The 12,358-nt window shown below is 36.6% G+C and overlaps 1 protein-coding gene across 1 annotated transcript in view; it reads left to right on the top strand.

Moving 5' to 3' along the window:
- The window catches only part of ROBO2 (roundabout, axon guidance receptor, homolog 2 (Drosophila)), a gene marked incomplete at its 5' end in the record, with an annotated part of 121,093 nt that overhangs the window by 57,499 nt on the left and 51,236 nt on the right, over positions 1-12,358 (top strand). The window contains one exon of the mRNA XM_010194776.1: positions 3,854-4,036. Within this exon, the coding sequence (XP_010193078.1) occupies positions 3,854-4,036 (183 nt within the window). The remainder of the gene's footprint in view (positions 1-3,853; positions 4,037-12,358) is intronic.

A 12,358-nucleotide genomic window follows, 5' to 3' on the forward strand; every position in this document is an offset into this window, starting at 1 on the left:
ATAATTACATGGGTTAAAAATGAGCTAATGAATAAACATCAAAACATCATCATGAATGGGAAAACATTATTGAGTGAATGTATTATAATGGACTTCTGTATGTCCTGGTGCTTATCTATACTATTTAACAGCTTTCAAACAGAATTAACAACTGCAGAAATGCTGAATTATGGAGAGAACAGATCAGTGATGCAGAATAGTTAAGCTGTGTTGCTAAACAGTATGAATTTAATTGTCATGAAATAGAGAGTTCAGTGTATAAAAAGAAAGATGTTTTTCTTAAATATAGGATATGTTCTTCTAATAATTGGGTGGGTTTTTTTCCTGAAAATAACTGATTTTTGTGGTGAATAAGCAACTACTAACTTCCCAGACCAATTCTAGATAACAGACCCATGACAATCCAGAAAGTAAAACCAGGAGAATATGGAGTAGTAGAAAGTTTATTATTTATTTAATTAGAAATTTTGTCCCTTGTACAGGAATCTTGTTCCTATACAACAAGCAGGACATTTAAAAATTTTATGAACGACTCAAAGACAATCAAGAATAATTTTTTTATGATGACTATTGATATTGTAATAATTCCACCTGGAAAACCAGAATTAAAATTTGGGATAATGGCAATGTTGGTTAATGGCATAACTATTATTTCTCTTCATCAGTTGGCCCGTTCACTCTTACATTCCATCACTGGCATAATAATATAAGGAACAGCTGCAAACTTTCACAGTAATAGGTACAATCGAATCTGATGTGTCTAATTAATTTTTGGTCCAACAAATTAGTTTTGTTCTTCATTACTCTCCAATGGGAGGAAGACATTATATTTCATTATGTTTTTGTCTTCAGGAACAATGGAGCGTTACAGGTCGCACACTTCCCTTGTCTATGTTCTAATTAGTTGAAATGACAGCATTGTTACAGAAACACCCGCAGTATATGAAATAGTACCCTGGTACCTTGGATGACATATTTATTACTTCTGCTTAAATATTGTATTAAAAAAATTCAAAATTAGTGCCCAAACCCTAATGATAATATAAATTTTATCAAACATCAGTGGATAACATTCATCTGTATCCATTTATTTTTCAGTCATCAAATTCACACAGCATATGTTATTTTGACATTTAAATGAGTTACTACTTTTGCAGTTGTATTTGCTAGGCAGTGAAGGATAAAAGCAAATAGCCAGACTGCAAACTTTAGAAGGTAATTTGGAGACAGATTGCACCTTCCCCTAGAAGGGAGGGAGAGCATAAAGACCACTGAAAGCTCTCCCCAGGTTCTCTGCAGTTTGCTCTTATATCCTCCGTTCACAAGACTGGTTTCTGACCTTAGTGATGAAAGCAGAATCTTCAGGCTTTTTGGAGGCTTTAGCAGGACAGTATTCCTGAGTCCAGAAGTGTCTGCTCCCAAAGCCAGTGTCTCTGGAGCGTTTCCCTGCCCACTCTTCCCCATGGTAGCACAGCTGCCTTCGAAGCAGTGCTGACATTACCTGTTTCCTCACTGTTGCACTGCTTTTACCTGTCCTCCAAAGAGCACAGAAATTAACTGAAAGTTAATGACAATTAGAGCAACATCAACTCCCATGCTGATTTCTACTAGAAAATCAATAGTGTGCCTGGAAAAGCATGTCGTAGAGTGCCCCTTTCTATTAGTTTTATTTTTGGCACTTCCTCTTTCAGCACTGGGGTGCACCTATGGATTGGTTCCACAGGCAGAATAAAAAGGAGAGAATCCAATAAAGGAGGGACTGCTGCCTCCCTTCTTTTTTTTGTCACAGGTGCTTACTGAGTTTCATTCTCACTCACTGCATCAGGACTGGAAACCATTGGGCCTTTGGCAGCAGCAAGACAAGATAGGAAAGTATGGGAAGGAACAGCTGCAGCTACAAGGCCCTGGTGCTAGAAAAGCTTACCAGCATGGCCAGTATAGACCAGTACATGATACCAGTATGGGTGTGCTGCCTTTTTATATCTTAGCAGACATAGTCTGTCAGCATCCTTCTGTGGGACCTAATTTGTTTGCAAGAAGCTTGGGTTTTTTCCTGCGCAGAGCTACTGAAAGCAAGCCAAGCTCTAGCACAGTCTCAACAGCCTGTTTGCAAAAGCAGACGGTCATCATTACTAAATACTGACATCATGCTGAAAGAGAGAAAGCTTAATGAAATCACTGAGATCATTAACAGTGTGATAGCAATGTAATGCATTGCATTTCTTCCTGAGCAATTCAGCCAAGCTCTGAATGCAACTTAAGACCTGAAGCTGCGTCTTGGCTGGGGCAGTGCAGGTTCCCACAGAGTGCAGGCTGGGGCAGGGAAGGCACACTCAGCCCAACAGGCTCCTCTGGGAGGGATCCTCCTTCACAACTTGACTGATGTAAACTCTGGGTCTCCTGCAAAGAGGTGTTTGTGGAAATAAGACTGGAAGTGTCAGACGTCTCGCATCTGTCTTAGCCAGCGAACTTGTTTGTTTGCTTTAGGCTGAAGCCAGTGTGGTGACACAGGTCTGTTTCTGCTGAAATAAATGAGCAGTAAATTTAACCACTGCTGAATTATAGAAGAGGAATACATATGTTTTTACAGCACAGCATAATGCTACAATGCTTTGAATATTTTCCTCTGAATGAGAGTTTCTGTGTTTGCCGTATTCTCCTACCGTTACATGTGTGCAATAGACTGCCATAATTGAGAATCATAGTATTTTCATTTTTTTCATCTCAGTAGAGTGACTACTCTTGCAGCTCTTCAGCATGCATACAGGCATCTGATAATACTGCATAAACATTTCAGGGATTTAGCTATATGTATGCTTTTACTGGAAATGATAGATAATTCTTTCACCAATTTCAAAACTGCAGATGTGGGCAGTTTATATCAAATGTATGTATAATCAATATTCATATTTTTTGCAGCAAAAATTTGTTCTACATTTCCTAATTTTAAAACTAACTATTTTTGACAAGGGAATGCTTAAAGTAGAAAAGAACTATATGCTGTAGTATTTCCTGAATTTCCATTCACATTTTTTTGAGCAGTTGTTTTCAAGACAGACACCAAGCTTTTCCTTTTACAGAAGTTCCCTTTTAGAGAAATAGACACAATGTAAGATCCTATATAGTTATTTTTGATGCATGACACTTTAAATGGTATTCTAAGTCATAATTATTTCTTAAAGGTTGAAGTTAAGAATTTTAGAGCTAACAGTTAACTATGCAATTTTCTGCTTTGAGTCTGTTGGTGCTCTTAGGATTTGTATGGATTGTTTTTCCCATTAAGTAAATACTGGAAAATGCATCTTTGCTCCAGTTGAAAAAAATTATATTTTGTTTGTTTTAAATTTGGAAACTACCATGCAGCAAAAAATATCGAGTTATGTAAGAATTTTTGGCATGCTGACAATAATAAGAGATGGAACTGTCTTTTGATATTTTGTATTTGGATTTCTCACTTGGAAAAGGCTATTGATTCATTGCTTGATTTATTTTTGTTGATTGGTTTCTGAGGATTCATTTTGTCATCATTGTATTCTGTCTATAATTATGTAAAAACAGACAACAAACATATTGTTAAAAAAAGGCTCTGTACTGTCATCTGTTAGATTACTTTGGAGATTGCTATAGAGTTATCTTTTCAAATATGTGTTTGCAAAATCACAATGGGTTATGGTTTTAATTTCTGGAAACATTGGTTTTCAGGTGTGCATTGGTACTCATTAAAGCTCTCCTACTGTGGATAATTCTTTTGAGGTGAATTATTGATTTTTGTAATTTTCATTTGCAGTACTTTGTTCCTGTTCATATTACCGAATTCATTATCACAATGTTCTGTTGAATTTCCTTTGTACAGGAGGTCGTAACGAAGTTGTCATCACTGAAAATAACAACAGCATAACTGAGCAAATCACTGATGTTGTCAAACAGCCTGCCTTTATAGCTGGCATCGGTGGTGCATGTTGGGTAATTCTGATGGGGTTCAGCATCTGGCTATACTGGCGCAGAAAGAAGAGGAAGGGGCTCAGCAATTATGCTGGTAAGAACAGCAACTGTTTATTACAATCTTATCAGGTTCTATCATGAAGAGAATAAGTGCTGCTAAACCTATTCAGAAACCATGTTGAACTTACTGCAAAGGTGGCCTGGGTGAATTCTGTACGCTTGTTTTACATGTATGCTGTGAAAATGCTGGTGTATGAGAAGCTTTAAATGCATTGCTCGGTACCACATTTCATCATTATCATAAGACAGTCTTTATTTTTACATCTCCAGCACATCTAGCATAAAAAAGTACAAAGAGGATTAACTGTACCTCTTGCTCTTTGCTCAGAGGCTCTCTGTTAGCAATCTGGCTCCACTTATGTGCTCAAATGTGAATTAGACCAGACTCTTACAAGGAAGGTTGGAAAGAGTATTTGCTCTTCTGCTTCTTCATTCTCATGCATTTCCATGTCTTTGAAGCCATATGCATGGGAAATGAATGGAGGTACTTAATCGGTGGCTCTACACCTGTAGCTGGAGGAGAAGAGAGTGATGTATTAGGGAAGTGGTGTCAAAATTTACCTGTGGCAGAAGCCATAAAAAGTTTTGCCTTGGAGGTAGAATGCCTTGGAATGCCTTCACAGTATGATCCTTCTTGCACTAAATGTGTTGCTCCAGTTAAAAATTAGTTTTTGGAAACTACATTTGGAAAAATAAATACATTTGCCAAATGAAAATATTTTCTTCCTCCCTCAACCTGTTTGCTTTATGTATTATTCTGTTTCAGGTTTCTTATAGATTTTTAAGAAGTCAGGTTGAATTACCATAGAAGTCACTCTGAAGGCTAATTTAACACAAAAATATGTTCTTCAAATATTGGATAGGTTCTTTTGCAGTGCTTATTATATAATAATTTAAAAAGACAAAAAATTTCCTTCTTGAGCAAGATTTGCACAGTAGACGACACAGCATATTTAATGCTGACTTTATATCACAATAAAGTTACACTAGTTCCCTTCTATTTACAAGTTATCTTCACATGCGAATCAGAGGACACAGGCTCCCTAAGTGACTGAGCATCTTTAACTACTTGCCAAGAAACAACGTGCATTCCCTGCTTTCAGCCAAACAATCCTATGCCTCCTCACCTTGGCGTTAGCCATCATCAGACTCCTCAGTGTCCTGACTGGGCTCACTAAACCAGAAGAAAACTATTCAATGTTATTTTTCAATCCTTTCTGCTGGACTAGTTTTCCACTGGTTTAGTGAAGCGAAGCAGCCCAAGAAGGAATAAGGTGAGCGCAGTGGAAGGAGAGGGAGGACCCTTCCAGTGCCTCTTGGACTGACTCAGTTTCTTTGGAACCTCACCTGGCATCACCACATGGCCTGTATCATTTATCCTAAGCTTTTTCTTTTTCTTTCCTGTAACACTGATGACTTTTACTCTCTGAGAGGTGGGGTGGTATTACTTGAGAAACTAATATATATCTTACACACCTACATATGTATATATGAAATATCAGTCTAGATCCCAAGATTTTTCATATTAAGAGACAGCTGTACTGTTACTCCTCTTAGGAAGCAGTTTTATACATAAAGTTTGGACAGAAGATGAGACTTGTTAGAAAGCAGAATTGTTATTGTTAGCTCAATATGTGAGTTGGCGTTTTGGGGGGGGCTAGAGGGGAGATTGAGAGCTAAGTCTTTTATACCTTAAAATGCATAGCTGTAAATAATTATAATAGTCATTATAAACAGTGTGTCTCCTGCAACTCAGTTCTTCTCATGACGTTTGCTGCATCTAAGTGTGATGTGAACATTGCATCATGAAATGGAATTCCTATTATCCAAACTATTAAATAGTGTATGCTTTCAGCAAAGAAAATTCTTAACAGATCATGCTTCACAATTCATCCTAATGTTTACAATTTGGAGAGTAGCATGTCCACACAAAAATTTTTCAAATATGACTCTCAAAATTCACTGCTCACCTTTCCAACCATCATTTCTCATTGGCTGCTGGCTGGTTAGTGCTTTAAGCTCAATTGTTATATCCTGGTAATGATATTCAACCACAACTGAGTATATTCCAGAGGAAACTGCCCTGCAATTAGCGCTTGTTATCAGGGTGTGTAACTCACAATGTGTTTGCTTTCTTGTTTTGCAGTTCAGTCCTTCACCTTCACCCCTGCAGGTACTGTCCATTAGTCTGTCTCTTACCTCACCAACATATCATTGCAAACATTATCTATCAAAGTGTTTGTAAACATGTGAGGTATGCAGAATTAAAACCAACTACAAGGAGAAACACTTCTGCTGCCTATCTGCGATAAAAATGTAGCATTCATTCTCCTAGTGATTCCAGGGGAACAAAAAATTTACCACCACTGATGTCTCTGTCATTATAATTCTGCATACTTCTTACTCATCTGACTCAAGATAATGCAATTTCAAAAGTAATTTGCAGGACAAGATGTTTGAACTAACTTAACATAAACAAGTGTTAGTCATATAAAACTGAATTAATTTATTTTAAAGCTCAAATAAAGTATCTCAAACATTTTTTAAGATCTAACTGGAGAAATGGAACTTTCTTCCACTTTAGCTGTAAGTTGTGTATACATCGACCTTACTGTGAGGTGTTCAGATCTTCAAGCAATCTCTTGATTAACCTATGCACACATGGCTTTGATGATGTTGTTGAAATGGAAGCATTTGCATTTTTTCTGCCTACCCAATTCAAAGCTGGTATCCTAGTTTTCATATCTTTAATAAACATAACATACACTAGACCATTATTGTAAGCGGGCTTAAAGATATGTGAAGAATAAACGAAGTGTGGCTGAAACAGCAGGTTGCAAACAGCTTAGTCAAGATACAGATAGCCAGGAAAAATAAAAATTCATAGTAGTAATTAATAGAAATAATTACCTTCTGCTCTCATACATAAGCCTGAGATACAAAAACTCAAAAATGATTATACCTCAGTCTTACAGTGTAAAAGGCCAATAAATCTCAGCATTTTCCAGCAGAAATCTGTAAGGTTTTTTGCATGTCGCTTGGCCCCTCAGTTGCAATTACCAAAACCATCTCTTCCTTTCTCCCCTCTGCTGTCTATGTGGTAGAGGCTGGCCTTCTACTGCACTGCCGAACTGATCCTCGTGCTCAGCTAGCTGCCTGCTCACTTGCTTATTTTCAGCCACAGCTTTCGTGTTTAGCTTAGCAGGAAAGAGCAGATGTCTCTCAAGGCAGATGAGCAAAGGTAGTGGTGTCTGCCCTGAAGCTTGTGACATTGTGAGGGAGAAGTATCCTCGTGGAGAAGCTCTGGAGACTCAGGAATTGCTCCTCTAGCTTCAAGGCATGTTTGTTCAAGTCTAATAAGTTGTGGCACAACACATCCTACCCTGAACAATGTACTTGTTTTTCTTTGAGACACAACATAGGATTTTTTTCCAAGATGAAATAATGTACCTTTGCATTTGGTTCCTATGATTATACCACTACCAGCTGTTTGTAACTGTGGTGAGTTTATTCCATTGTCTTTGTAGCTTACACTGGCACAGCCAGGGTTGTGCTGAATGATTCAGTACAGTTGATCCAGAGGTGCTGAGCAGCTAGAATAGGCCAGAGGGACTGCCAAAAATTTGCTTTTTTAAAAACAGTTTTGACATCTCATGGACTTTATAGAACAAGACAGAGTTCTGTTGCTTGACCTGTAAACATTTCAGGAGGCACTGAGAACCTACGTTAGCTGACAGTCAAGTCCAAAAAAACCCATTAATGAAAAAAAAAGTCTTTCTTCTGAAAAATATAGTTCATATTTTTTGTCTTTATGCCCAGACTTCCCTAAGAAACATCTCTAGTTCTCTAATATTTGAATTTGCCACTGGTAATATAATTTAGACAAACATATCTATGCTTGTGGAGGTTTGATTACGTTCACAACTGTATGTTGTTGCCTTCAAAGTTATGATTCATAAACAGTTTCGTTTCAGATTTATATATTTAGACACTGGTATGTAGCTCAGAGACAGAATCTCATCAGACAGTTGTCAATAAAGTTTTACTAAAGATTAATTTATCCTAATATACTCAGATTTTAGAAGGTGCACACTTTTTGTTCAGATATCTGCTTTAAATTCTTCCTTCAGGAAGTTGCAGAGTGTGCAAATTTGACTGTGTACTAAAGATAATTGAAAGGACTCATGGAACATTCATATACTTACTCTATTTCAGACACAAAACAAAAAACTTTTTTTCAGGTATTTCTGATGTAAATGGGTTTAGTTTTGTTTTTATTCAGTTTTATTTGCATATGTGAAGTTACAACACGAAAATAGTTTAAAAGTCTGGATTCTCCAGTTATGTAATTACCTACTAAAAAGTTCTTCAAGGTCATTTTCAGATTATGGGTCATTCACTGAGAGATATTATATATATATGTACCTAATTATACTTAAAAGTATAATTACTGCTGTGTGACTAAACTACTGTAACATTCAGTGTAGGAGATGAGCAAACAGCAAATGTCATGCTGTTGGTAAAGATTTGTGCCAGAGAAGAATAATTGGTTGAGTTAAATTCATTAAGCTTTCTGTATTTGTTAACATTTTCATAAGCACTGATCTATTGCTCAAAGGTTCACAAATAAAATGTGACACTGAAATTCCTAGCTAAATTGTTTTACCTACTTTCAGTTGAACTGACTCCAATAGTTACTGAGCCACAATTCTGTATATCACTATTCCTCCACTTCTCTTTCCACCATCATGACTCACCAGGCATTGATTCTAGGTAGTATCAGCACTACAAAACATATGATTTTTTTTACCAGTAAGTAGTAGTGTCATCATCTGCATCTGTACAAGTAGTATGTTTCCGGGACCATGGCATACTGTCAGCAAAACTAAATCTGGCACAGGGACACTAAATATAAATGTTACCCCTTTTCAGTCATCTGTGATATAAAGGATGGACTGGTCTTACTTTTGTGAGTTTCTGTAAAAGCTAAAGTACTGCTGCACTTGGGTTTTTGGTATTTTTATGGTTACCCTTTACTCAGATTGCCCAGTTATAAACACACACTGTGGCTTTCTACATGATACAAGAAAAGATAAATGGCACAAAAGAGACATCTTCATGTATAACAGATGAGTTGTTTCATTCCTGTATTACAGTGATAGAATAGAATTTGTTTATTTTGTACTGGAATTTGCAATTCTCTCTTCACATTTTGGTATAAGGACTTATACAAAAAAGACACAGAATCCATTTGTAGAAATAAGAGAAATTTCATTTATCTGCTTATCTTTCCTGTACTCTCAAACTCATTGTTGTGCCAGTACCCACTCACTGTCTAGGCCATCAGTCATGCAAAGAAAGTAAATATGTATCTAAACTTATGAGTAGGTAAGCTTATTTAGTGACTAGCGTTCCTTGGGATTAAAGATTTCTTGAAACCGAGTAAACAAAAGCAAATTAAAAATAGATAGAGAATTGTGAAGTGCCACATTTTTTATGCACAACTGAAACTGTTAAATGAGGATAAATTGTTTGACAGAATCATCCAAAGGTAGACAGAAGATTTGATGGAATTTTTATATGCTGATTATCTTTTCTGAGTTAATGCTTATTAAAAGAGGATTAATCTACATTCGTATTTGAGGAACAGCTTATCAGAAAAAGGAATGAGACTTGGCTGACAACATTAAAGTTTCCATTTGTGGTAGGAAAATGTGGCCTACTAGAGATAGGCATACAGAAAGCCTTATAAAGCTTTCTAAAGTTTTCTTGCCTCAGAATGTCAATTTACTATACATTTGTATTTTTCCAGTACTAGCAGGCATGAAGATTAAGTTTAACCTTGTCAGATAATATTAGTAAATGTTATGGGTACCTCCTTATATATTTAACAAAAAACATGTGAAAAGCTCCTTAACTTATGCTATTCTTCATACAAATATATACAATATAATTTCCTTAAATATTGATGCATTTAAAATGCACTTTGGATTATATTTCTGCATTTTTACAGTTCTTGAAGTATAAGATGGTGGGGATTCCTTCAAAATCTCTCTATGCAGAGGTTATTTTTTCATCTTCTTTTGAAAACCAATCTCACCCCTGCAGGTCTTCAGCCTTTCTAAGAACATATATCAGATGCAAAGAGTGCTGAAAGAGCTTTTTTGCTTCCTTGGTGATAAAAAGCAAGGGAGAGGGGTGGGTCAGTGATAGGGACATCCTTCCCTTCCTCCTCTTACATTGCCCCTTGAAATTGCTCTGCTGCTTTTTAAAGTGAAGACAGGATAAATAAAGCCAGCTGTCTGTGTGTTTTATTTTTACATTGACATCTACAAGCCTGCATTGCATTAAGTATGCTCCTATTCAGACATTTAGACTTGTTTTGTAATTGCAGAAATCAAACTGCAGGCAAAAATGCTGACAAAACGTATGGCAGAAATGATAAACATAGTGCTTGTGTTGGCAGCCTGACCATATCATCTGTTGTTAGCTGTCTTTCCTTTCACAATATTGATGCTAAAAGAAAAGCATCTTCTCTATCCAGCCTCAGGTAGCCCATTAATGGACGGCATCACGGATACGATTTTTTTTTTTTTTTTGGTAACTTACTGATGACATGTCCACACTTCAAGAGAAATTTTGGCTACCTTAGCTGATATTCCAGAGACTTTCCACCAAGAATAGTAACTAAAATACTTTCTTGTTTATTTTCTCATGAAGATTGTAACCATCCGTGCATTAGTATACAGGGTGGAGGATAAACAAAAGAACCTGTATTCCTTCCCAGTTCTGTACACATCACGTAACCCAGACACAGCCTTTCCCAGGAAAAACAATTTCACTGCAAGATGAGTTATTTTCTCAAAGATGCTGACTCTTTTTTCTGAAAACAGTGCTTATACTGGGAAGGCACAAGATTGTTTAACATAGGAAAAAACAGGCAACAGTTACTACCACCAGGATACATAGCAGAAAAGAAAGTAAATGCTGTGATACCTGTTTCTTCTCAACAAGCTCGTATGCCATAGCCAATCTGCAGAAATTATGGCTCTGGCGAAGAGGTTTCCATGTCATGTTTTCTTGATATGTTTCTCACAGCATGCCTTGGAGTTTTTTCCATACCTCATTGCACAGAAAGTAAAATGTGCCTGGAAAACATTGCTGGAATATCCTACTAGCTTTGCTGTTTTAGCTTTGCTCTATAAAGGCTCACAAGAGATACAAGTATTTTGGAGACCATAACTATTGATTTTTATTTTTTTTCCCTTTGACATGCATAGTTAAAGTCTCACACACACGTGTACGTGCTATGCAAGTGGTGACAATATTACTTTAATTTTTTTTTCGGGTAGATGATAGTCTAAGCAAGAATGTAAATCTCAGGAATTTTTCAGAAAATATGTTGTACTGGAATTCCCTTAAGTCTGTTAGCTTTACTTATAAGGGTTGTTACTGAATGTGCCTTTTTTCTCATTTCCCTTATTTCTTGTGGCTTTGACAAATGCAGAAAGTTGGAGAAATGGAGTATTGAGTCAGACGAGAGGAGAAGAAAGAAAATAGCATCTGATGTATTTTTGATCAACATATTTTGAAACATAGCCAGTCAGTACCCACCTCTTTGCATATTCACACGCGATATCCACAGCACTTCAGATTATTCACTTTTAAGCAATGAGTGATACAGTCATTTGGCAGCCTGTTAGAAACAACGTGAATGAAAGTAGCATTGATTCTAAAATTAATTAGATGCAGTGTTTTACCATGTCTTGTTTTTCAAAGCAGACTTTTATTTAATACCTCCCATACTTGCATTTTGATTTTCTTTTCATTAATTGGTTTGATTACATCCTTTCAAAATGCAGCTATTAACCATTTTGATGTGACATATGACTGTAGTGATTTTCTGATATTGATAATAGTGAAGGGTGATTAATCACCCTACCCAAGCACTCTTCCAGCAGGGCTTCCAGAGGGGCCAGTTTTGTCCCCTTTGCTGAATGTAGACTGTGAAATTATCCTGGGACTTAATACAGTGGCAATGATTCTATAAGGTATCAGGAGTATTTTCCCAGTGTATTTATGCCATTGCTAATGTATGTAATGATCACAGCATTTCCGGTCAGAATCATGTATAACAGAAAGCATAATCTTGAAGTAGTGGACTAATATTTGGAAAATCTAGCAGATACTCTGAGAGCTATAATTTAGTGATGGGAACGTCTGTCTTACAAAGGTAAATGATATTTCCAAACCAGTGCCTATTTAAAATTAAACTGGTGGTAGACTCTTCCATTCCTCTCTGAAATTCAAGCCCTCATCTTGTCAGGGCCCTGTAAGGATGCAGGTGTCCAGGACA

This window comes from Mesitornis unicolor, unplaced genomic scaffold, assembly GCF_000695765.1.
Source record: "Mesitornis unicolor isolate BGI_N332 unplaced genomic scaffold, ASM69576v1 scaffold13351, whole genome shotgun sequence".
Classification (NCBI taxonomy): domain Eukaryota; kingdom Metazoa; phylum Chordata; class Aves; order Mesitornithiformes; family Mesitornithidae; genus Mesitornis; species Mesitornis unicolor.